Source organism: Anolis sagrei, chromosome 2, assembly GCF_037176765.1.
Source record: "Anolis sagrei isolate rAnoSag1 chromosome 2, rAnoSag1.mat, whole genome shotgun sequence".
Taxonomy (NCBI): Eukaryota; Metazoa; Chordata; class Lepidosauria; order Squamata; family Dactyloidae; genus Anolis; species Anolis sagrei.
Genome location: NC_090022.1, coordinates 243,594,188 through 243,620,902, shown reverse-complemented (window position 1 = coordinate 243,620,902; position 26,715 = coordinate 243,594,188). Strand labels below are relative to the sequence as shown.

General features: G+C 37.0%; 1 protein-coding gene across 2 annotated transcripts; it reads left to right on the top strand.

The window, feature by feature from the left end:
• Positions 1-28: 28 nt before the first annotated feature.
• Positions 29-26,715, top strand: AP3S1 (adaptor related protein complex 3 subunit sigma 1). 2 transcript variants are annotated; one of them, XM_060761935.2, is made up of 7 exons: positions 29-302; positions 2,690-2,781; positions 4,584-4,695; positions 8,414-8,485; positions 11,595-11,702; positions 14,819-14,860; positions 26,141-26,303. In XM_060761935.2, the coding sequence occupies exons 1-6, from the start codon at positions 234-236 to the stop codon at positions 14,852-14,854; spliced, it is 489 nt and encodes a 162-aa protein (XP_060617918.1). In that variant the 5' UTR covers positions 29-233; the 3' UTR covers positions 14,855-14,860; positions 26,141-26,303. The 2 variants fall into 2 exon arrangements, with proteins under 2 accessions (XP_060617918.1, XP_060617917.1); XM_060761934.2 differs by lacking the exon at positions 14,819-14,860 and having other exon boundaries at positions 26,141-26,715.

Sequence of the window (26,715 nt, the reverse complement as noted above, 5' to 3'; positions counted from 1 at the left end):
GCCGTAAGCCGAGCGTCTTTTCCCTTTTCCTCGGCTTCTATCCGGTTTTACGTCATCACGTGACGCCGCGTCTCTGAATTGAGGGGCTCTGAAGCAGAGGGAAGAAGGGACCCGGCGAGGAAGGAAGGAAGGGGAGGCTGCTTCAGCGCCTCAGAAGGGGAGGCCGAGGCAGACCGCTTCCCCTTCTTCGGCGTCTCTTTCAGGGGCTCCTCGGCCTCTCTTCCTTCGTCGCCATGATCAAAGCCATCCTCATCTTCAACAACCATGGCAAGCCGCGCCTCTCCAAATTCTACCAGCGCTACGTGAGTCTCCAAAGGAAGGGAGGGAGGGAGGGAGGGAGGGAGGAGGGGGCAGTCTTGGGCCACACGGGGGAATTAACGCGGTTTCACGCCTCATCCCTCCCTGTGCTCCCCCTTCGTTTGATTCAACCACCTTTACCCAGTATGCATTGCATCAGAAGAAATGATATACAGGCAGTGGGTTGCTGTAAATTTTTCGGGCTGTATGGCCATGTTCCAGAAGCATTCTCTCCTGGCGTTTCGCCTGCATCTATGGCAGGCATTTCTGCATCTATGGCAGGCTTTTTGCAGCAACATTACTTTCCTGTCTTCTGAGCTCAGAACTGCTTTTGTGGGAGGCCTTGGAGGAGGTGGCTCGCTACTCACTTTGATGGTTGGGTAGGAAGGAAAACCATCCTCCTTTTTGTGCATATGAACTGTTATTATATTGAGCCATATCCTGCTTTATCTGGCTCAGTGTTGTCTATGCTGAGAAGCTCTGTAAAGCTTCTGCAAAATGCTACATTTTTCACCAGGGTCTGTGTGTTACGCATCCTCTGCAATAACTGAGTTATTGTTCTTTCTCCAAGCTGAGCTTATTTCAGGATATCATGAAAGAAAGAGATAGGTTGGAGAGTTGTGTTGTAAAGGAATATTTTTGATGGGATGGGGCCACAGAGTGAAGAGGGGGCAGTTAGAAAGACATGGCTCAATCGTGTCCTGGCTCCGGGCAGTTAGAATTGAGCCCCGGAACTGATGGAAGGACAAGCATCTATAGGGTCACAACAGCCCGAACGACACTACCACAAAATATAATTGCTAAATAACCAAAGTCAAAATATTATCCAAATTTAAGCTATTCAGCCAGAAGTGGAAAAGATTGGAAATGGAAAAGGATCATATATTTTGACAAATGGTAGATTTGCATGAAGCCCAAAGAAGTGGATTGACAACAAATCAGATAAAGGAATAAAGGAAAAAAGGGCCAAGAGAGAGGAGAAGTAGTAAAGCTGTCTTAATTGGAGAAGCAGGAGACAATAGCTGCACGTTGATGGGTTCTCATGTTGCCTGATACCTGAGCCTTTTTCACTCACTAGTGATATGTGATACTTACCCAGGCTTTGGCATGAGAGCTTTTGATCCTGGTAGATTAGTGCCAATGTAGCATCAGCAACATTTGACAGGTGTATTGGGACATAATGGAACATGAATAGTTGTCAATAAGAAACAAAGAGTGACTTCCCATGTCTGTTTTGTCATATGTGTTTCTGTCAATTCATCCAGATTGTCCCCATGCACATACAGTGAGACAGACTATACAGATTGAGCATCCCTTATCTGGAATTCCAAAAATCTAAATACTCGAATCATCCACCTGGCTAAGATAGTGATGCCTCTTTTTTCTAAGGTTTCAGTGTACACAAACTTGGTTTCGTGTAGAAAGTTGAGATTGTATGTGTGCGACAGTTGAGGGTTAGCAGTTGGCTAGTTCATTTCTGTGGGGCTGATGGACATGGACTCAACATTGCAAATGTCTAAAGTTTTGTGCATTTGCATTAGATTGAGTTGATGACTGGCCCAAAATCACTTAGTAAGCTTCATGATTATTTATTGAGAATTTGATATTGGGTCTCCTATTCCTAGGAAGATATTAACATCTACACCACAATGGCTTCCATAGTCCAAAGGCACACATCTGAAACAAAACATTTTTATACCAGTCAACCACCCACTTCTGTGGTAGGGACTTGTACATGTCCAGTGCCTGCTGAATTTTTTCTCAAGAAGCTCTTGAGGGGAAAAGGGATCAGGTGGAAGGCAGGGAGGATTTAGTTTACACAAGGACACTGTAAAAAGCGGATGTCCCTGATGCTTTTGTGCTCATCTTCAGACTAGCCAATGGCAGTGTGGGCACCCGGGTAATGGACCACAAGGGCAAGCAGAGAGCGGCCCCTTTGACCTGTATCCCTCCCAGAGAGAATAAAAATGATTCATGGGGCAGGGGGATTTCCCCCTCCCTTCCTGGTCATTTTGCTAAACAGGCAAATGTTTTCTGACAGATGGGGAAGCAGCAGGGATTTTTTGTTTGTTTGTGCCTTAGATAAACAGAGTCCTCCCCCCTTGATGGAGAATTGCTCAGCCGGCAATGGTTGTATGACTAGCTTCCTTTCCTCACTATCTCTCAGTCACTATGTATATGTAAATAGTGATGTCCCAAAATTAGGAAACCCTCCGATTACAACCATTCGGGATAATGGAGACTCAATCTATAGATCCTAAAGTGTTTGAACTCAATGGCCTTTTTGCTTGTGGGTGATGATGAAATAGTTTTATGTTATATCACTCTTTTTATAAAAAAACAAATTGTATATCCCTGCATTACTATCTTAATTTGTTTTAATTTTTTGCAGAGTGAAGATACACAGCAACAAATTATCAGAGAAACATTTCATTTAGTGTCAAAACGGGATGAAAATGTTTGTAACTTCCTAGAAGGAGGGTTGTAAGTATTACTGATTTCGAAACTGCTTTGTGTAGTAGAGGTTTGTACAGAAGTAGGATTTTGCATTGAATAATACATCATTTTGAAAGGGCATTCATATGAACAGATAAATATTGGTCCTTTGTACAGCAAGAGAAAATGTAGCATTTCTTTCCAGAAAATATAGGTTTCTGTGTATAGTGCTGCGATATTTATTCAAATCTAGTGCACCATTGACTCTGATGTGCCCCTCAGTTTTCAAGACCCTGAAACCAAAAAAAGAAAAGAATTTGCAGCCAAATGTAATGCACAGCGGAAATAGAATAGAAAGAAGGTTCAAGAAGGAATGAAAGAAAGGAGCCTTGAAAGAAAAGGCAGAAAAAGAGAAAAAGAATAGAAAGAAGATACAAGAAAGAAAGGGAGAAATAAACCTTGGAAGAAAAGGCAGAGGGGTGGGGGGGAGAGAGAGAGAATATAAAGAAGGTACAAGAAATTAAAGGCAGAGAGAAAGAAGAATGAAAAGGAGAGAGGAAGAAGGAAAGGAGCTCTGTGTCAGTGGAACCAATAATAATAATAACAAGAAATCTTGATTTATATCCTGCTTTTCTCCCTCACAGGACCCAAAGCAGCTTACAACATATTAAAATCATGTAAACAATACATTGATAATAAGTATAAAACATCATAAAATAAGCAGTTCAAAACAACAGTAATATGCATTTACATTCTTGTGGCATCATGTCAAGGCCAGCTCTGCTGAGCGGGAGGCACTAGCGAGCCAGGGCAAAGAAAGCTGCCGCCTCTTCCTTAGTTTCAGGGCCTACGGCTGGCAAGGCAGCAGCCCTGGCAAGCCAAGGAGGAAGATATGAAAGCGGCTGCAGTGCCTTCACTGGTTGTATGCCTCTTCCTTCTTGGCTCCTGGCTTGCTGCTTTGCTGGCTTGCCCTTTGTTAGCCTCCTTGCTCATCCGCTCGGCCCTCGCTGGCTCCCTTGCCCCTTCTTTAGTCACCCCTTCGTAGGCTCCTTTGCCAGCTCACCTGCCCCTTTGCTTGTTCCCTCGCTCACTGGCTCCCTTGCTCCCTTGTCTGTGTGCTCGCTCCTTCGCTCATCTCCTTGCTGCCTTGCTCATCCCCAGTTTAGGCGCGATTCTAGTGTGCCATCGAATATAATGTGCACCCCAATTTTGGCTAAGCAAGTTTGTGAAAAAGGTGCACATTAGAATTATGTAAATACGGTAGTTGTTGATTGCTGGAATCGTCAGTGATGTCTTGGCACCAGTTGCATTTCTTCGGTGAGAAATATCTGAAGATTAACAGAGAAAAAATAAAAGTGCCTAACAATCCTTACTGTGTTTGCAAAGAAGCAAAATGACAAATTCTTTGATTTACCACAACCTGCATGTAAGAAGCTTGTAACTGTAAATAAGCCTGCTACCACAAAGATAAATGTTCATATTATTAAACTTCTTATCCATTCAAGTAGTATTTGTGCCTTTATCATTAGCTAAATTATTTTTCCACATCATTCTATAGTAATATTTATTTCAGTGCTGTAATTATGATCAGCATACTTGATCTCGAACTGTCCCATTCAGCAGCAGTACGGGTGAATCATTGCACATCATGTACTGCTATGCTATATATCGGCTTATTTAAGAGAAATTCATTATCTACTGATGTGACTTAAATAGTTTTAATTTAAATGGGTTGCATAACTGTTCTTTGTCACAATGACATTTCTTCCCTATTTTTTTAAATGTAGATTTAACCAAGTCAAATTGGAATGTTGCTTTTGATTGTTTTGTCTTTTTTTGTTCTATTTTAGATTAATAGGTGGCTCCGATAACAAATTGATATATCGACACTATGCTACATTGTATTTTGTCTTCTGTGTTGATTCTTCAGAAAGTGAACTTGGCATTTTAGATTTAATACAAGTAAGTAATCTATAGATGAATTCGTACAGTTTTGAACGGTTGCTTATTCAGGTTTTATTGTTATTATTTAGTGAAGCAGACTAATCTTATTAGATGTAAGCCACAGAGGGCAGCATAGCCTTTCCTGAGATTGATGGAGTGCAGCTTCCAGAATGCCCCTTATGCTAGCTAAGTCTGGTGGAAGTTGTACCCCAGCAACATCTGAGACTGCATTTTATCCTTTCTCATGCAAACTAATGAGACCTTGAAAGAAATATTTCTTTTGCTAAGAGAGTTTTATCAGAGCGATCCTTAAACCTATCATTGTATTTTTGCTTTTTAGCCATGGAACATTTTTTTAGTATTAATGCTACATAATTCTCAGTGTTAATGTAAGCATAATATATTTTTAAACAATGACAGTCATCAAGGAGTATATGTAAATGACTACCAAGTTTTCTGTTTGGTGCTTCAAATGGAGGCATGGACTTTTCTCTGTAGGCTAGACTCACAGTTTAGAAAGCGACCTGTTAGACAAAATCTTTCTAGTAATTATAGACTGGTGATGTTTAATAGCTATAACAATATGGAAAAGATTTCCCACTGAAAAATTGCACTAGTCAATGATTGTTGGGCTTTAGACAAAAGTAATATGCAAATTCTTTATGAGAGGAACCTCTTTCTGCTGTGCACACAGAGAATCTGTAATATTGGATTTGGTGTGAGTTACTATCATTTGCAGTGTAGATGCTTTTGCTCTCAACAAACTTTTTGCTAAAACAGATATGCCCATTTGGAATAAGCAGTGCTGAATTCAGTGGGACATACTTCTGAATGACCATGCGTACGATTTCACTGTCCTTTCACTTTTCGTAACAATGAACATGTATATAAAATGAAGTCAGACGATCAGCTTGTGAACATCTAATATAATGGCTTGAGGGATAGAAAACATCCATTTGTACAATGCAAAACATATGTAAGAGAAGGAGATATGTTTTTACATCAAGAGCAAGTAAAGTAATACTTCAAAATATCTGTCACTGGGGTGTAAAGTAGATAACAATCACTAGAGACTATGCTATTTGGATTGCAAAAGGCTTCTTGGGGATATTTGGTGTGTTTTGGTAGGCTGTCCGAAATCATACAGTGAATCTACTCAAATATATTTTTTAAAAAATGTGAGGAAAATATTTTCAGTTTTTTCTTAACACTTACTAGCTACTATGTTGGCTGTGGAAGTTATATGAAAAAGTAAAATTTCCAGATAATATGTAATATTTATTGTTGTTTTTCAGAATCATAACTTTGCAGGCTGGATCTGATATGATAGCCGTAGGTTCCTTACCTTAACTATAAATAATCCACTCTTCTTTGTCTTGTGTCTGTTCCATTACATCTCAAATTAATGCAGAGGAACTGGGCAATTGCCATGGTGTTTCTCTGAAATGATAACACCAATGGTCTTGAATTCTTTTTCAATTTTCAATTAGGAACAGCAGCAAAACTTCTGAACTTTCAGCTGTTTTTATGAACATTAAGATAACAGAGGAGTCAAAACCAAACTAAATTGGATGTGATTCCCATCAAAAGAAGAGAAACTAATGTTATGAATTTTGTTGTACTCTAAACTCAACCCAACATCTTTAGACATTATGTATTTCACAAATACTTCAGCTGTTCAGGGCATATGTTAGACAGTGCGTTATTAGTTTAATATATACAACAATGGGCTATAAGAGAATTATGTAAGGCTCAGAAGAACTGGATTCTGAGATGAAAGCTATTTTCCTGCATAAAAATATCACTGTGTAAATCTCAAAATACAACAGGAGAGGGAGCTATAAAATCACTCAATTTTTTTGAATATTTAAAAATATCAAAGTTTCCATCGTCAAAAACAAATACTCCTTTTAATTCAATGGTGCCAGCAAAATTTAATGTTTTTTTCCTGTAAAAATCTTACCACAAAGCTTTCTGTGGCTGCCATTCCAGCTGAAATCAAATTCTTGTATGCCATCACTTAATCTGCCATTAATATCTGTGTTTTAAAAATATTCAAGTGAAGACGTGTCTATTTGACACTGATCAGTCTGCTAGCTGACGAACATTTTGTGTAACTGTATCAGAGAATGTTTAGTAGCTCATGCAGTTTTTAAAAATTGAATCTTATTTTTTACTTGCTATTTATTCTTTTTGATTTCTATAATTACACTTCCCTGGAGGTTGAATAAGAACCATTGAATGCACTTTCTAGAGCGCAAGACTATTGCTTTTACGTTTTCTTCATCTTCCACTATTTCTACGGAAAGAAAGAATTCATGTGAGAGATGAAAGTTAAAAGCAGTAGGTATGAAGCTCACAGGGTAGGTTTGTGAAAGTCATGTTCTAGCCTGCAAAGCTGTTAAAAGAGTAAAATACCCACCTGAACTTTGTGGTAGATAAGTGAGATGCAATAAATAACACAAGGGACACATTTCACAAGACAAGGGCTTTCCACAGCAAAATCCAAATATAGCTTTTGTTACTCAAGTGTATAAATTTGAAATGGCATTGAAATTGGTGTAAAGCGAATTAGGGCTGTGATACGTGTGTGCCCCAACAGCAGTAGATCCCCTCTGATCTTGGAAGCTAAGCCAGGTCAATCCTGATTTTGTTGGGAGACTGCCAAAAAATACCAGATGCTGTGTGCTATATTTCAGGGGAAGGAACTGAGAAAACCACCCTTGAATATCCCTTACTTAAGAAAACCCTATGAAATTCATTCGGTCATCATAGGTCAACAGGTGATTTCAAGGTACTTGCACACACAATCTGTATGTGATTTCATAGGCCATATTTTTTTCTAGATTGCTTTTAAAGGACAGTTATTGGTCAGTGAAACTTTTAAATATGGTGATTCTTGTATCATCATGTTATAGGCTGGCTTCAACTTTGAATTAAATCTCTAGAAAAATGAGCTAAGATAGGCTCATATTTCTCCATGCTGTGGGGGTGGCAAAGGGGAACTCCTTTTTGTTTTTGATTTGCTTTGCCACCCAACACTGACAAATCGGTTTCATCAAGCTATGGTTAAGGTTAAACATAGCTCAGAATATTAATGCTAATGTTATATTAAACTGTTGCTAATATAAAAGAAATGTTTCCTGCCATTGTGAAAGAGAAGAAGGAAAAGGGGAGTATATGAACCCAGCAGTTTATCCTTGTAAACAATAAACTGTGACTTTTTTTTAAAAAAAAAAAACAAATCCTAATTTATAATGTTGTTTACTAAGATTTCATCTTTGGAGCTTAAAATAAATGTAATTAAAATACAACAGAAACAGCTTGATTCCATTACTTTATTTCCATTAATCCTGTTCCATGAAGAGAGGAGTGTCTAATAAATCTAGAAGAAAATGGCTCACACTTATCCCATGGTTACTAATGAGGAGTTGTAAAGTGCCTTGGAGTATAAAATATTTAAGATGATAAAAGGATTGTCAGAATGTGAGTTTCGTTAGAAATATGTTACGTTACTCGAAGGAGAAGGAATGCCAAGCATGTCAGCAAAATCTGATATTTCATAGTGCAGCTGGATTGTGCTAGATAATCCCCAGAATTAACTCCACATGTTGTGCAGATACATAAGATTTCCAGGATTCCCAGGAGTTGTCTGTGTTCTGTGTGACACATTTCAGTTTTCCTTAACAAAATGGTTGATTAATCTTTGACTTTTTGCAATCTTTTCTCCCCACAGGTATTTGTAGAGACATTAGACAAGTGTTTTGAGAACGTCTGTGAACTGGATTTAATTTTCCATGTAGACAAGGTACTTGGGTTATCTGCTGTACTGTGAACTGAAATTATTCTGCAGGCAAAAATATTTGTACTAGAGTTTATTTTGTTGTCAATAAACCAACCAGTTGTTTTTAGTTTAACAATTGTTAAATTACAAGGAGTAAAAGTAAGTGTAGTATTCAAGACATGGGTTAAATGGTCTGAAGCCACCTGATCCTGCCTGATATTGGAAGATAAACAGCTCCGGTAAGTATGCAGATAGGAGACCACTAATAAGATGAATAGAAGCAAGTTCCACCACACTTGTGGTGTATGTAGCATCAGCATCACATTGGATTTAGACCTCAGTCTGCAATCTGGTGTATACCTTTCTTCCAGTAATCTATGGAACACATTGTAATTTCTTAGTAAGCGTGAATAATTCTATAAAGAGCCTAGGTCAGTGTCAAGAAGAAACCCTCCTTATTCTGAAATATAAATGGCTTTTCAAAATTGTAGGTGACTTCGTGCTTTCAATTCTGTTAGATTAATGTAGTGTATTTGTTGTGAGTTTTCCAGGCTGTATGGTCATGTTCCAGAAGCATTCTCTCCTGGCAAGCATCCTCAGAGGTTGTGAGGTCTGTTGAAAACTAGGCAAGTGGGGTTTATATGTCTGGAATGTCCACGGTGGGAGAGAGAACTCTTGCCTGTTTGAGGCAAGTATGCGTGTTGCAATTAGTCACCTTGATTAGCATTGAACAGCCTTGCAGCTTCAAACTCTGTCTGCTTCCTGCCTGGGGGAATCCTTTGTTGGATTTAAACACCCCTTGCCTAGTTTCCAACAAACCTCACAACCTCTGAGGATGCCTACCATAGATGTGGGGGAAACTTAAGGAGAGAATGCTTCTGGACCATGACCATACAGCTCGGAAAACTCACAGCAACCCAGTCTGGACATAGTTAGACTATCTTGGAAACTGGCAATTTGGAAAAACTACTTAATTTTGGTTGGGTCTATTTCTAAAAAGTACCTTCTCACAACATTGTTTCTGGCCATGAAAGCCTTCAATAACACATGTGTCCAGACCATGCGGATGAGTTCAGTGAAAACAAGCTACACAGTTAAAACGGGAAACCTAAGGCAAATTATATGGAAATAAGTTCAGAAATGCTTGCCCCTCAGTAGTATTACGGCTTGATAGATGCTTAGAGAACAAGTCATTAGAGGGAGTAAGTAGCTTCAGTCTTCATTAGGAAATGATGCAAGCCACATGTTTGTATAAAGAACAGAAAAGCCACTTTTAATGATTGTGAAGGAATTTTCCTCCCATATGTGCGTGGCTTTGTGAAGAATTTCTGTTGCCAAGTTTATAATGATTTTGTTGTGGAGGAGCGATTTGTTAGAGAAACCAGAAACAACTTCTCTGGAAACCTTAGCTGAACTTTTCCCCTTGTATGTGCAACCCCTTCTCTGTTTGACACCTCTGAAGGTTGCTTGGGGACTATTGTAATTTTTTCCAAGAATGCACGCTTTGACTGGAACATTGAATACTTATAAAGGCAAACAAGAAAATCTCCTCCTCCTGCCCCCCTCCCATTTTCCCAAGGAAAGTCTTTTTCCTCTTACAAAGTACTGATCCACATCTGGATTTTGAGGCGGGTGAATAAATGAGTGAATTTTGCCCTTGTACATTATTATTGTTATTATTATTATTTTGAAAAAGGCTTTTTGAAATATGAACTTGCTTCTTCCTTGAAGCTGAGATGCTTTTTGTCATGAGATTCATTAACCTTATAGGCCAAACCTCCGTCCATAGCTTATACCTTGCACCTTCTAGATTTCTACAAATAGGGTTTTTGCCAAATTATTTTGAAATATAAGAAACCATTGCTGATAGGGTGCATCATGTAGAGAAGTGCATATATGTAGATTTGCATCATTTCTGAACATAAAACCCTAAGCAAAAGCCTTGGCACATGAATGTGCTAAATCAGTGGTTCCCAACCTTTGGGCCTCCAGGTGTTTTGGACTTCAGCTCCCACAATTCCTAACAGCTGGTAAGCTGCCTGGGATTTCTGGGAGATGAAGTCCAAAACACCTGGAGGCCCAAAGGATTGGAACCACTGCTCTAAATGGATTACGTGTTCAGTTGCATATGCATATGTTGTACAATAGCACTGAAAGCAGATACGACAGCTCACATAACTATTCATGTATGTACTATATTGTCCTTGGGTAAAAGCTTTTAAGGCTCTTGATTATAATTATGAAGACTTAACATAATTATAGTTGTTACTCTACAATGTGAGGCCCTTACTCTGTTGGAAAATCTTCAGCACAGCAGTTTCTTGAACTGGAAAAAAGTATTTTTAAAAGTTGTTCTTTCCTTGATTGTTTCCATTGTGCTGTCAAATGCTGTTAGAAAAACAGTGTTCAGTGTTATACAAGCTCTGATGTTTATGCAACTATGAAAAACATTTCCAGCAGTAGAAAAGCTTGTAAAAATAAAAATGATGTCTGTAACCATAATGCAATCACTGTAGATGATTAGGATTGCCATTCATATTATAAATCTCATAATAGCTACACATTTCTATTGAGGATGAACTGACTGGAATTAAAGTCAGTTCATCCTCAATGTCAATGCTCCATAGGTTTTTACAGCTATGGAGCATTGACAAGTATTAAGTGTTAGAAGGTACAGGTAAAGGTTTCCCCTGACATTAAGTCTAGTCGTGCCAGACTCATCTCCATTTCTATGCCGAAGAGCTGGCATTGTCCATAGACACCTCCAAGGTCATGTGGCCAGCATGACTGCATGGAGTTCTGTTACCTTCCCTCAGAATCGGTACCTATAGATCTATTCACATTTGCATGTTTTCGAACTGCTAGGTTGCCAGAAACTGGGGCCAACAGCGGGAACTCACCCCGCCTCCCGGATTTGAACCGCCAACTTTTAGGTCAGCAAGTGCAGCAGCAGTGGTTTAATCTGCTGCACCACCGAGGGCCTGATTAAGTCTTAGGCATCTCTCACTTAAGTATTTGATGTGTTACTGATTTTACATTGAAGAAGCTAATTTAAGAAAAATGTCCCTTAGTTGATGTTTGTGATGTATTGTTTTAATTGATATGTTTTTAGTTTATTTTGTTATTTTTTTAGGTTCATAATATTCTGGCTGAAATGGTGATGGGTGGAATGGTTTTGGAGACTAATATGAATGAAATTGTCACCCAAATTGATGCTCAGAATAAACTGGAAAAATCTGAGGTAAGAATGACAAGCATTCAAGCCAACTAGAGCATGATCATGGAACCTGCATGACGTGAAATCGTCCTTTATCTTTTAGTATTGCTTTATATTCCGCTACCTGTATTGCTAAAAAAAAACATGTAGTGTGTGGCATGTAAAAGCCTTCCTTGATTGCTTAATTAGCTCAACATTCCCCTTCTGTCAAACTCACATCTGCCATTGGCATCTGTTTAGAGACATTTCTGAGCTTCCTTCAGTCAAGGCTTCTGTCTTCTGCAGCATGTCTTTACTCTCAGAGGATCTTTATTTAGTGTTTACTTTATAGCACACCTATGAAGAGTTATAAATAGAAAATATATGTGTAATTTGCAATACAACGGCCAAAGTTTGGGTAAGAAATGAAAAACTTTGTCTAATCCAAAATTCAAATAATTTAAGTACCTCTCTTGGTTCTTTGTAACTGATGAATTTGGGAGCTGGTGCCATCATGTCCTAGAATGAGTGTTTCATTCCTAACAAAATAAACCAGTATTTCTGGGGTTATTAAAATAACTTTTTTGTACTGAGGGCATTTAGAAACTGATATGACCTTTTCCCCACACATAAAATGATTGAGAGTATTGGAGGTCCTATAAATTATCACAACTCTAAGCTCTTAAAATAAAATTTAATGAGTTCATCAAATTATTTTGGAGTATTACTTTAAATAAAAAGCAGTTAGCCATAGGCAATTGAGTTTTGAAACTTTCCTTCGTTCATTGCCCCCCCCCCCCCCAGGTTAGTATATGATCCAGCAAGAGCACTACTGTAAATGCGACTCTTTTCTCGAGCAATTGTAGTGTTAATGTTGAATTTCATGTCCCATTTTACTTCTCCCAAATAAGAAGATAGAATATGATTCATTCATGTTTTATCAACAAAGGAAATCGATTTTGCCAGTTAATATGCTGTTAAAATTTGCTGTTTGACTCAATCTTCACAATATTTTTTTTTCTAATTTGCAATATGGACAGCATTGGCTGAGAAGTACAGAAATGGTATAGCACATTAAACGATGCATGGCAATATGCTAGTGCAATAATATCAATAAAGATATGAAAGAAAATTGGAAACCAACTTGAACTGTAAAACGTTCAGAAGAACCCAGTAGGCTTTTCGAAGGCTTCCATGGCCAGAATCACTGGGTTACTGTGAGTTTTACAGGATGTATGGCCATGTTTCAGAAGCATTCTCTCCTGACGTTTTGCCCACATCTAAGGCAGACATCCTTAGACGTTGAGGGGTCTGTTGGAAACTAGGCTAGTGGGGTTTATATACCTGTGGAATGTTCAGGATGGGAGAAAGAACTCTTGTCTGTTTGAGATAAGTGTGAATGTTGTAATTGGCCATCTTGATTAGCATTTAATGGCTTTGCAGCTTTGAAGCCTGGTTGATTGCTGCCTGGGGGATCCTGTGTTGGGAGGGGTTAGCTTGCTCTGATTGACTCTTGTCTGGAATTCTGCTTTTTGAGGTTTGCTCTTTATTTACTGTCCTGATTTTAGACCGTTTTTTTAAAAAACGGTAGCAAGATTTTGTTCATTTTTGTAGTTTTCTCCTTTCTGTTAAAATTGTCCACATGCTTGTGGATTTCATTGGATTCTCAGTGTAGAGAACACCTCCAAACAAAGGATCCCCCAGACAGCAATCAGCCAGGCTTTGAAGCAGCAAAGCCATTAAATACTAATCAAGGTGGCCATTTGCAACATTCACACTTGCCTCAAACAAGAGATCTTTCTCCCATTCTGGACATTCCACAGGTATATAAACCACACTTACCTAGTTTCCAACAGACCTCACAACCTCTGAGGATGTCTGCCATAGATGCAGACAAAACATCAGGAGAGAATGCTTCTGGAACATGGCCATACAGCCCAGAAAACTCACAGCAACCCAACTCAATAGGCTATTTATCACAATTTTTTTTAAATTTTAAAAATCTTAAACTTCTTAAACTTCTGGTTTGAATGATTAACCTACACCTTGAGATTTCAAATGAGGAGGCTACTTCAGTGAAATAGATCAAGTTAAATTCAATTTCCATTAAATCATCTCCTTGGTGAATTTTTTTTCTTGGTTTTTTAACAGGAAACTTTAAAGATAGGTAACAGACAAGTAGTGGGCATTGTGACTTGGGCTGTGCGTGCTGGGATATCATTTCATATTAGAGAACCAAAAGGAAGCAAGACAAAGTGTATCTGAGTACACTAATTGGCTCTTTTCAAGCTGTTTGGACATTTTGAACGTTTCCATGTGAACTTCTAATCCCAAATGTTGGCTGTGATCCAAAGTTTCCCCTCTACTTGTGTCCATGGTGTATGCCTACTTAATTCCATCTTTAACCATAACTCCCCATTCATGGTTGTACATTATTCTAGGGCCATCCATCACTCAAAGATACTACATCAAGAATTTGCAGGGTGGGAAGAAGTGTGTGAGAAAGCCTTGGTGCACACAAAGAGCAGTATATGTGGTTCTTTGGATCCCAGTTAACTTCTTTTTCTGTGAATTTGCCTTAGCTCAAATTAATGTACACATAATGCTTTCTAAAACATGGACAGCAAGGCATTGGCTCTGTGGATTGTATGTTCATTTTCAACACAAAAGTTCCAAGAAACTCCAGAGCACTTTCAACAGATTTTAGGCAGTTTTACTCTACTACAGAGACTATGCATCTATCAATGACTTTGACAAACGTGAACGGACCCATGCTACTGTAAATGATTCATTGTTCTTTTCTACTCAAGAGATAGTATCTACAAAATGAATTTGTAGGATATGAAGCATTCCCAACTTTGATTTCTTTCATTGCAAACTATGAACAGTTTTAGCTCCTACAATTAAAGATGTGTCAATCATGCAAAAAAAGAAAAAGAAAAAAAAGAAAGCTAACGTTCTAGGCATTTACTAAAAGGATTGAAAGAGGAAAAAATGGATGTGGGTTTGTCAGGCACTATAAGTGACATGGAAGGTGTCCTCTGGAAAAACTGTGGTGTTTGTGTAGTGTTCAGATGGGTGTCATTTTGGTTGTTTAAGCCAGTCCTCATTTTTTCAAACCACCTGATCTTTTCTAGTTCTTTCCATTCTTCTCTTTACAGACCTTTATCTTTCAGTCTCCCAGACAGGACAGGTAGATCCAGGTATTGCCAATTTGTGCTTCTATTTAATAAAGGGAAAGCAAAATGATGTCAAAGGCAATAAACATATTAGGCCAGACTCAAAAATTATGTGTTGATAAACCCATACTAGTCTTTGTAGCCTACTTTTTGTGATAGTTTCCCTCATCTTTTATTGCCTGTAGTGTATTTTCTAGATTGTCATTAACTTCATTATATTTCATTTTTTTCTTCCTTTCATTAGCATTCAGCTTTGAGATTTATATCTTTAAAATGCATTATGAAAAAAATCTCATTTAGCTGGTACAGGTAGAATGCAGAACTGCACTTCAGCAAAGTGTATAGGGCTTTGTTGGCCTCCCCACCTCCCTTCTCCTTCAGTTCTCTCTTGAGACATAAGCCCCTACAACTAGGCTAAACGATAATTAAGTCATGTCAACAATTTCGTTGCAAGTAGTTTATGCTTTCTAGGAGTTTTTCTTCACCAGGATTTTAAAATATGTTTCCACTTCGATTGCGAATCCTGGAGAAGTAGAAACCCTGGCTATTCTTAAATGCAGGAAACATCATTGTCAATGTAACATTTAAAACTGAGGAAGATGATAGCATGCTTCAGAAGGGGAAGAAGAAGGGAGTAATCATCCCATAACCCACTTCCATTTGCTTTGTTGTGGCATAGGGCTATCGATCTATGTATCCTTGGCTAAGGATGCACTAATCACAGTGGTTCTCAACCTGTGAGTCTCCAAATATTTTGGCCTTCAACTACCAGAAATCCTAACAGCTGGTAAACTGGCTGGGATTTCTGGGAATTGTAAGGCAAAACATCTGGGGACACACAGGTTGAGAACCACTACACTAATAAAAACTGCAGAAAATTTAATGGTCTATAAACACGGGTAACTCCAAAGACATGACTAATGACATTTTGTGCAACCAAAGGCAATTTCTTGTTATGCAAGGAGTTGACATCTTGGATTTCCTCAGTTTTGTCAGCCAACCTTTCATCTAGGAATTCTCCCAAAAATGATTTTTAGAATAGGAATGAACAGAATATTTATCAGAATTCTCCATAGTACAACTGTTTTATTTTTATTTTATACTCGGAAATAGTTCCATGAAGTTATTATAGGATCAGAAGAAGACTTGAAATTTAACTGCGTGTTATCTAAAATTGTCTCTAGATAGATATTTGTGGGCATTGCAAGCAGTCAAAATCTCCAAAAGTTAAAAATCATTAAGAGAATACTTGGTGGTGCAGCTAGGGTTAGACCTTGAGGCCAAAGTCCAGAGTCCCCAGATGATCACACAGAGAATAGCAAATTATGAGACAGATACTTTTCAGACAGACGCTTGTAGCTTCCATCTTATTTAAAAAATGTTTAGTAATCTGTGGACATTTGTATGTGTGCAGATGTTCATTTATTCTGAAAATTATAAATTATATTCTTTACTATTACATCCTTTTACTAATAAGCATATTTCTAATATGCTTATTATTAAATGAAATTAAGCAGCATAAGGGTAGCAAGGTCTATTTTATTCCTGTAACCATGAAGGATTTGTGTAACTTTGTAAAGTAAAGCTACATATGCACATAATTTTGTTTTCCTTGGCAGGGCTGACAAACCATGCTGGCAGGATAAGACTTTATGTGTGTTAGCTTCTAGAATGGAATAGGAGGGAAGAGAAGAAGGATGGACACTATTTCAAGTGCTATGAATCATTGTGTAAAAGTGGGGGTGGTCTAAGACACCAAATAACCTAGCTGCACCACCTTTTAGGGGCCAGTTAATTAGAATATTCTAATTAAAGTAGAAAGGGAAATTGGCACACAGTGTGTCTCACATGGATGGTGTTATAGTTGTCCAGAAAGGTTTTGTGTCCCTCTTTGGCACTCCTTAGAAGACTTTAGAAAAAAACTTAACAAATTAGGAGTGCAGTGTTCAGAAGAGCCCAGAAAGCAGAAGTTTGCATCCATAGCTCTCTATATATTACATGCTTTGTAAACCTTGGCTAATTTGGTAAGCAATAAAATCACATAGCAGTCTATTGCGTCATCACTAGCTATGAAGGGAAATGAACTTCAGATTACACTATGTTCTAATAGAATGAAATTATATAAAGAATTGAACATATAATTTTTAGAGTATACCAAAAATGTCCCAGGAAGCCAAATGTTGCTTCCAGTTAGAATGGCATTATATTTTATACTATTCAGGGTTCAGTGACAAAATTAGATAATGGTTTTAGATTCTTACAGGAACCATAATGTACAGAATAGTGGTCCGATCAGTTCATGTCTTTCTCTTTGCCTGTTTCCCCAAACTACAGAAATGTTTCAAAGTGTAAGAAAAGGGTTTTAAATTTGTGTTTCTTTTTTTTAAAGTAGTATTGCTCTATTTTACGTTTTGCTTGTACATATTCTGTTTTTATTTTTGGGTCTGGCAATTTAAAGACTATAATAAACAAATTCTGAGAAATCATGCCCATCCATTATTATCGCTGTGATCCAAGTGCTTGAAATTTCAAAAAGTATGTCTTAAGTCTTCTATCTGTTTGGCATTTTGATATACTTGCAGACCTCATTTTGTTTTTTCTCTAATTCTGTTCATTTATTTACCCTCATGAGAAGAGAACATGACCATTTTTTATATTCTGTACTGCATCCTCCCATCCTATTCATAACCCTGCTGCTTTGAATCATACTTGTTCTAGGAAGAAGGGTTGATATAAAATACCAGCAGCTATGTTAGCCACACATTAAATATATACTGGAAGATAGGTGCATATAAAAGAAATTGCCTTTTATAATGAGCACGGTCTCTTGGGAAGCTCAACTATCTGTCATTTGGAGAATAATTTAAGGTTTCATAAGAGACCACAACTAAAGCACTTTTGATAATCAAAGGAAAACGTAGAGCTTCCATATTACTAAATCGTGTCCTGAAATATACTTTCTATTTCTGCTTTTTTTGGTAACTTGAAGGAACATGGCTTTCTGACAGCTGTTAACTGGGTGAATGTAGTTAACATTAAGTGTTACCACAGCATATATATCTGTATATGTTGGAGTTCTCAATTTGTAGCCACAAGCCAGTGTCGCTGAAGGCCTTAAGAGTATAGGTTAGATCCAGAGGAACACCCACAAAAAGAGGTCAATAGAAAATGGCTTTCCTTATATTCCTGTAACCAGCAGTGGCCTGAGGTTCTTCAAAAGCTTTTTGGGGGCTTGGAAAAGGGCTGTTTTGAGTGGATGGCTGAATGTAAATGTGGGATTGTAGAAATTAAGTCAGAGGAACCCACATATCCATCCAAGAAAAGTTGCTGTAGAGAAGAGGTTGCGAAAAAAATTAGTTTTCTATCAATCTTCTTTTTCTGCAGGTGTTACAATGGATCTAACCCAATGCCTTTCAGTGACTCATACAACTCGTGTGTTCATTTAAACTGAGATTGCAAAGCAGCTGGGCCAATGTATTGTCTGGTTAATTGTAATTCTAGCTGTCTGTGAGCTCATACTGTACTTCTAAAACCTTCTGGACATTCTTGTCCTCTTGTACTCTGTACGAAGTATCAGGACTGATTGTTCCTTATTGAGGTGACCAAGAATCCCAGAAATAAGCTCTTCAGTTGTTTGCGGGTGATTAGATTTCAGAAACACCATGGATTATGATTAATTTCTTTTGTAAAATATGAAAGGAAAGTGATTACTTTTTGATGTAAGCATACTATCAATTATTTTAGCTCACAGAATTTGTGCTGCAACAAGATGGGAGAATCTTTTTCTACATAACTATTTGACATAGAAACCTGTAGAGTAGATGAGATCTATCTATCATTACAAGAAATGCATAGATAAGAGATATGTCTGTCCGCCCCCCCCCCCCCGCGCTAATAATAATCCTTATCTACCTTGACTGTTTCTTTAGCTGTTTCTGCTCTAATATCAGAACAGAGTGCTTGGTAGTGTTCTCATTTTTGTTGTAACTGGGGGATTTGGGGAATCATAGGCAGAGGCTGTGTCAGATGTGAACTGGGAATTGAAAAAAAATTAGATTAAAGAGAATTTAAAGTATCATTCTGAAAATGTTCACTGTGTCTTAGAAGTACTCTGTGATTTATATTTTGTGCCTAAAGTTTTGATGTTTGATAAATCGGGTATTTAAATTTAAATGTTTTGATGATATGTTCACCAAACTAAAATAAGGTTTTTGTATTTTTTTTTTCTAATAGTGATATATAGATAAATATATTGTCCATAGTGGAAAATGGGAAGAACAAAAAATAAGTATTTTTCCATTAAGGTCTTGTTGCGAAAATCATAAAATAAACCCAGTGTCTTTATTAACTGAAGTGTAATTATGGTGTCTAGCCACAGTAATTCCTCATGATTTGTTTTCTTTTAAAAATGTAGAATGCTATTTTCTTAAGCTAAAATACATATTTATAAGTTGAATTTAAGAGTTTTACTTCTTATGTTAAAATGGTGTTTTAACATCACTAAAAGGAGCTCTAAAACGCTTTGCTTCTTTTGCCTTCACATGCCCTGTTTGTCATCTTAATATGGAGGGGAATATATTGTTTTGGAGTTTAATAAACTGATTAAGCCAGTGCTTACCACTAATATGTCAAAAACCAGGCAGATTTTGGAATAGAGATTGACTTTATAGTTCAAGAAAATCCTTGAAATGTTGACATGATCAGGCTTGTAGTCAGAAGCCAGCAGTTGAAAGTGTGAAGTGTTTTGCTATTGATGTTATGGTATCAAGTGCTACGTTTGAGATAACTGGTGCACATAGGGCATCTTCATAATTCTCACTCTACTACCTGTCTTGAAGCTATCCTTTGCAAAGTACCTTATCAAATTATGTTTTTAACCATAAGTGTATTGGCTGGCCCTTGTCTGCCTTTTCTTTCTATTCATAATCAGATTACCACCCCTTCCACTGCATTGATAGATCAGTTTGGAGCCTCATTTGGTCCTGTTTGCAGCTTTTTCTTTTCTTTTCATTTTATCAGTTTTTTGCCTCTAGTTCTTTAGAATCATATGTCTTGAGTGCATGAATCATCATATATTTTGGGCTTTCTAGCAACTTCCAACTGTTACCTCAAATCCTGCACTGGCAGAAAGTGTCTGCTGTCAAGGAGACCACTGGTGAAGTGAGAAGATCCATAGACTTCATCAAAATAAAGGCTGGAGAAGGCTTGTCAGCCATTAAACTAATGGACAAAGGGTTTTTACCAGGGATACTCAAACGTTTTAAACAGAGGGTCAGGTCACAGTTCCTCAAACTGTTGGAGGGTCAGATTAAAATGTGAAAAAAACATGAATGAATTCCTATGCACACTGCACATATCTTATTTGTAGTGCAAAAAAACCCACGTAAAAACAATATAATAATTAAAATGAAGAACATTTTTAACAAATATAAACTTATTGGTATTTCAGTGGGAAGCGTGGGTCTGCTTTTGGCTAATGAGATAGGGTTGTTGTTGTGTACTTTCAAGTCATTTCAGACTTAGGTGGACCCTGAACGAGGGCCGGGTAAATGATTTTGGAAGGCCTATCCTGCCCTTGGGCCTTGGTTTGAGGACCCCTGGTTTTAACAGATACAAATTCACTATACTTTCACATTGAAAACATTTATCCTGTTTTGGATATAAAGGAGCGGTGAGGTACTATACTTTATTTTTAAGTTCTCATCGTTTACAAAATATATGTCCCATTTGTAGCAAAAGAAGCTATCCTTTCTTCATTTTTTTGATTCAATAAGTGATTGTATGGGTCCTTGGCAGTTCTTTGGGTTTGGTCTCCAGACCCTCCAGAGATAGCAGAAAATGCAGATACTGGGATCCATGTTAATTAAATGGCATAGGCCAGCAGCAAGACCCGGTCACATTCTTCAGGAATGGAACCAGGTTGAGGCCTGGATGGTGATTACACAAATGGCAGACAGTGGATGCACATTAAGGGCCTTCTTTCCTTTTTTTTTTTTTTTTTTTTTGAGGGAGTTTGTTGTCTGGCCTCCTCCAGAGTTTGAAGTTAGCTTTGAACTGCATTAAACTGTCAGTGTGAATAGAGCTCAAGATTCTCAACACCAGGGCTTGAATCCCTACTCAGCCAGGCTAGTGAATGAGTAGCCTTGAGCATGACACACAGTTTACAGTCTAAGAGGTAAAAGCAAGTCTTGCCTAGAAAACCTTGTAGTAGATTTGCCACAAATCAGAAATGACTTGAAGATACATAATCACAACAAAGTACTGCTCATGCTGTGCAAAGTCTTGTGCTCGGTAATGCAGTTGGTCAAATCCATGGACCCTGAGCCCATGGATATTATGGGCCCACTTTATAAGTCTGACATCATCATAATTCTATTCTTAAGACTGTAGTCCTGTGTGTCAATAATTTGCACATTGGACTTGGTTGGTTGGACATTTAGCACCACAGACTCACTACACAAGTTATCCCAGCAAAAATGAATCTTACCTATACTATATTACTCCCCATTACATGCCAGTATTTATTACATGTGCCGTGGAATTATCTGAATAAGTATAAGCATTTTAAATGCTCTACGGGCCTTTACATTGACTTTTTAAAAGTACTATAATGCTCATGGCAGCATTACGTTATTTTGGTCTATAGATCTTTCTAGTACTGAAAATAGAATCTGAAGAGTTTTCCAGCCCTCATCTAGAGGTTTATAGAGAAAATGAAATGCGGGTGGGAAATCCTCCACCTTACAATAGATTATACTCTTTTGAAGCTTAGTAGTAAAATAATATATATAAAGGACATTCTGGCTTTCTTGTTTATGTATGGCATTATATAAACAAGGGTCTTCCTATATTTTCTGGAAAATAGCTCCCCCGGCCCCTAAAACTGACTATAGGGCCAGAAGTGTCAAATGCTGCAAAAGCACTACAGTTGGCCCTCCATAATTACAAGTTTGACTTTTGTAGATTTATTTATGGGTTTCATTGAAACATTATATGGTCAAGCTCCAGCAGAAGTTAACCATAATGCTGGAGGACCTAGATTTAAATATGCATTCCTTCCCATATTAAAAGGTAGATATTTTCCTTTGTTTATCGCTTCCAGTTAAATCTAGGCAGTGTTATGTTGCTTTTATGCACTTTTGTAAAGGAAACTTGTAAGGACTAAATTGTCCTTGCCAAAAATGAGTATTTATTTAGTTGAGTGTATTTAAAATGTCAAAGTTGCTTTTGGAAAAATAATTTTAGTAGCAGAAGATAAAAACGGAAAAGCATTTGTATTTTTTTCCTAACATGGTTCTTAACTAACAAGCCAATCCTAAGTATGTTTACTCAGAAGCTAAACTTGCTGATTCAATGTGCCCTGTCTTCAAGCAGAGCTGATTAGGAAAAAGGTGGGAATGTACAGTCCTTTCCAATAACTTTCTTTATAGAAAGTTCATTGGCATTCAAATAAGCATTTGTTTTCTTAACCTGGATAATTTTTAAAACTATAGGATATTTAGAAATATTATAGATTAAGCAGAGAAAGGTTTTAATATTTATATCAAAGAGCAAATCCACACAGTGTAAATAGAACACAAAGCAATGAACATTTTACAAACACATAATCCCGCCACCAAGGTCTGAACAAGTATCATTTCATTTGCCATAAATTTATGAGACAACTAGTAAACAAATGTCAAACCCAGACAAGGTTGTATTGCTTTCCCTTATCAGTCTCTAAAATATATTTAATGAAATCTGACTAGTATGAATCAAATTCTGATCTTTTAATTTCCCACCTGAACATCCTCATTTCCATTGATATTTTATCATTTAAGGCAACGTTCTATATCTCCGCATACCATGCTTCCAGCATGAGATTGGTTACTATCTGCCAATTCCTTGCAATTATGTCTCGCTACTGTGTAAAATAATCACTAGTTGTTTTTTTTCCCCATTTCTAAGTTCAGCTTTGTGGCATCCATTAGTAATGCTAACCTAGCATCTGGGACAATGTTTAATTCTATAACATTACTTATTTCAATAAATATATTGTTCCAAAAACTCTTCAGCTCTGGGCATTCCTACCATAAATGGAAATATGTCCCTTTGTGCATGCCACATTTCCAGCAGAGGTTACTTTGCTTCCTATCCATCTGGTGTAATTTAATCGGTGTGGTATACCATCTCTTTATGACTTTATGCAAGTTTTCTTTTAATCTTGTTGACAGATTCTTAACCACGCTCCACTTTAGAACCCTTTTCCATTCTAGATCCATCAGAGGCCCTAGGTCTCCTTCCCATACCTTTTCTAACAACTTCAACTCTATATCCTCGCCTATTAATCCATTATATATTTTCCCAGTTAATCCTTTCCCCAGATATTTCTTGTTTTTTAAGTTTACTTAGCAATTCTTCATATTTATTTAACTCTGTACATGTCCGGCAGTTGAATAATCTGCTGCCTCAAAGCATTGAATCTTCTTTTTGGGAAGTTTTTAAACAGACTATCTGTCAGGAGTGCTCAGATTGTGTATTCCTGCATAGCAGTGGTTTGAACTAAATGACCCTTTCAAATCTATGATTTCATGGTTCTATGAACTTTCTCATTGCTACAAAAACTCAAGAGAAAGCATGCAGTGGATTATTCTTTGAAACAAAATGTAATCCAAATATTCTAGGACAATGTAAGACAGGGATAGACAACAGAAACCCCATGGGCTGCATGTGGGCCAAATATCCTTCTTAATTACTGAACATTATGTTACTGGAATGTGTTGAGAATTTGTGTGATTAAAATTCAAGCAACTCCATTTAAATTATTTAGTTCACTTGAAATGGCTTGTAGCCGATACCTGCCAAATAGAGTAAAATCTGTAACAAACTTTTTAAAGAGCAAGACATTTGTTCTTGAAGTTGTGGTTTGTCCATTACAGGCTTTCCTATCCCTCCCTTGGATTGCTCTGCCTGTAAGTGAAATGATTATGCAATCTAGACAGTTTTGTTTGAAGAGACTCAAAATCCTGCATAATCCTGGTTAACCTCTGGAATCCATTATTTCAAAATACAAGAATGCAGCTGGGGGTGAAAAGGTCCAAAACTATTCAGTACCAAGTTCTTTGATCTCCCATAAAGTGTGTTATATACAATATTGCTATTTAACAGAAGAGACAATGGTGGCAAAATAGTAAATAAACATTGCTTAAAATCATGGACAAGTGCGGGTATAATCTATTTGTAGATCTGTAGCTGATCTCTGACTTTTAAAAGTATATAATTGAATTTATAGGATTATTTGCATATTTTAAGTGCCAGAGAGCAAACTACAAGTAAAAGAAATATATTTATAATATTTAATTATGAAAACGTTAATGATCTTTTGCTTTAGCATTTGTACATGTTTTCAAAAATTTCGCTAAATATAAAATAAATTGCTAAACCTAGCAATTTATTTTAGTGAATATTGAAATTCTCAGGATTCCAGGAAAAATACAAAAAAAGACCCTTGAATGTACTGGCTTTACAATACTTTTGTGTCATATGTTTCCTAGCCTAAATACTAGCTTAGTGTCAGATATATTTGGTTGTCTTTTGTCCTTGTGTTCTCAAAATGATAGTTTTGAAAGGAAAATCCCTTTACTTCCTAGAAACGTAGGGCATGTGATTTATAATCTAGTAAGGTTCATAAGACCAAAAGGGGATTGAGGGTGTGAGAAGCATTTTACATTTGAGATTATCAATCTAATAAATTTCTGCTCACTGGAGGGAAGAATATTTAGAGGCAGAGATGAAGTACTTTGGCCACATAATGAGAAGACAGGAAAGCTTAGAGAAGACAATGATGCTGGGGAAAATGGAAAGAAAAAGGAAGAGGGGCTAACCAAGGGCAAGATGGATGGATGGTATCCTTGAAGTGACTGGCTTGACATTGAAGGAGTTGGGGGTGGCAACAGCCGACAGGGAGCTCTGGCGTGGGCTGGTCCATGAGATTACAAAGAGTCAGGAACAACTCAACAAATAAACAACAACAATCTAATAAATTTAGACTCTAGAGCATTTCCCCCTCTAAATCTAAAGAACAGATCTAAGATGGAGGTGGGAAACTCAGGTGTCTTTTTGTCTGTCTTTAACTTATCCAAGAAAACACTTAATGTATGCCTTCTTTATTTGCAGACTCAGATAATTTTAAAACACTATCTAGTATATAAGCTTTTGAGGTTTTTCAGTGTTTCTTTATTGGAAAGTCCCTTGTACTAGATGGCATGGGGGAAAGATCTAAAGAGAATGCACCGTTCACCTCTGTAAAGCATGTAAGACAATAGGCATTAAATAGGCATTAAATAACCAATGTTAAAACTTTGCTTTTTTATGTACCATATATACGCGAGTATAAGATGAGTTTTTCAGCCCCCTTTTAGGCTGAAAAAGCCCCCCTTGGCTTATACTTGAGTCAAAGTTATTTATCATTTTACATTATTATTATTATTATTATTATTACATTTATTATATTACTCTATTTATTTTTATTTTTATTGTTACATTTCCATTATTTTACTGTATTATTATTATTGTTATTATTGTTGTATTTATTATTTTACTCATTATTGGAAGCATACGTAAGCACATTAACATTGAAGAAAGTTAGAATAAAGGTTTAATCAGAGTTGGATAGTCTTATCTTAAATTACAGTTTTATGTAAATATTCCAAAACATTTAACCTACTGATGCCTCAATTAATGTAATTTTATTGGTATCTATTTTTATTTTGAAATTTACCAGTAGCTGCTGCATTTCCCATCCTTGGCTTACACTCGAGTCAATAGGTTTTCCCAATTTTCTGTGGTAAAATTAAGTGCCTTGACTTTTATTAGGGTCAGCTTATACCTGAGTATATATGGTAATACAATTTTGGCATCTGATTAAACACAATGGCTTTAAGATGGTACAAGTCCAGGCTAGGGGCAGGTATACTTTATGTAGGCAACCTGGAAACAGTAGAAATCAAAGTCAGCATGAGCCTTTCCTTATGTTTAATCTCAGTATGGTTGTTTTACAGACTACATGTTAATTTTTTTTTATCAAGCTACCATTGCATGTGTTAACCATATTTTAGAGAATGTGTGAACTGCTTTTTTTCTCTTGTTCTGGTTAAATATTTCCGAATAATCTCATTTCATCCCAACCCAAAATGTCATCTGTTTTTCTAACCTTAGTGTTGATGTCTTTCTTATAAGATGTATTGTAGTAAAGCTATATCTTAGTAGCACATTGTTGATTACACTGGACATCCTTTTAGCAGAATCTTTTTCTTCTGTATACAGGCTGGTTTAGCAGGAGCCCCAGCCCGGGCAGTTTCAGCTGTAAAGAATATGAACCTTCCAGAGATCCCAAGAAATATTAATATTGGTGACATCAGTATAAAAGTGCCAAACCTACCCTCTTTTAAGTAATTTGTGCACTCCAGGTAAAAAAAAAGAAAAATAACTAGAAGATGATTGCATAAATGTTTACCAAACCAATGTTTTGTCATTTGAATAAAAGATGAAGGTACTGTGTAGGAATTCTTTAAATAAACTATGTGTAATTATTTTTGTTTTGATTAGTGAACTGAAAGAGAGTGGATGATCTGTGATTTCTCATTAACATTCCAATGTCCGACTAAGCATATCACGTCTAAAACAATCATGTAATTTTCTGGAAAATAATTCAAAATATTTCTTTAGTTTGTGAAACATGTTTTTCTTTGTATAGAACAAGTTCTGTAATTAATATAGCAGTCCTGATCCTATTTCTTTGGGACATTTAAGATCCAGATATATGTCATGCATAAAATATATGTATATGTTGCACAATAGTATTCAACTGTACTTTTTCAATAAAGATGTAATGAATTAGA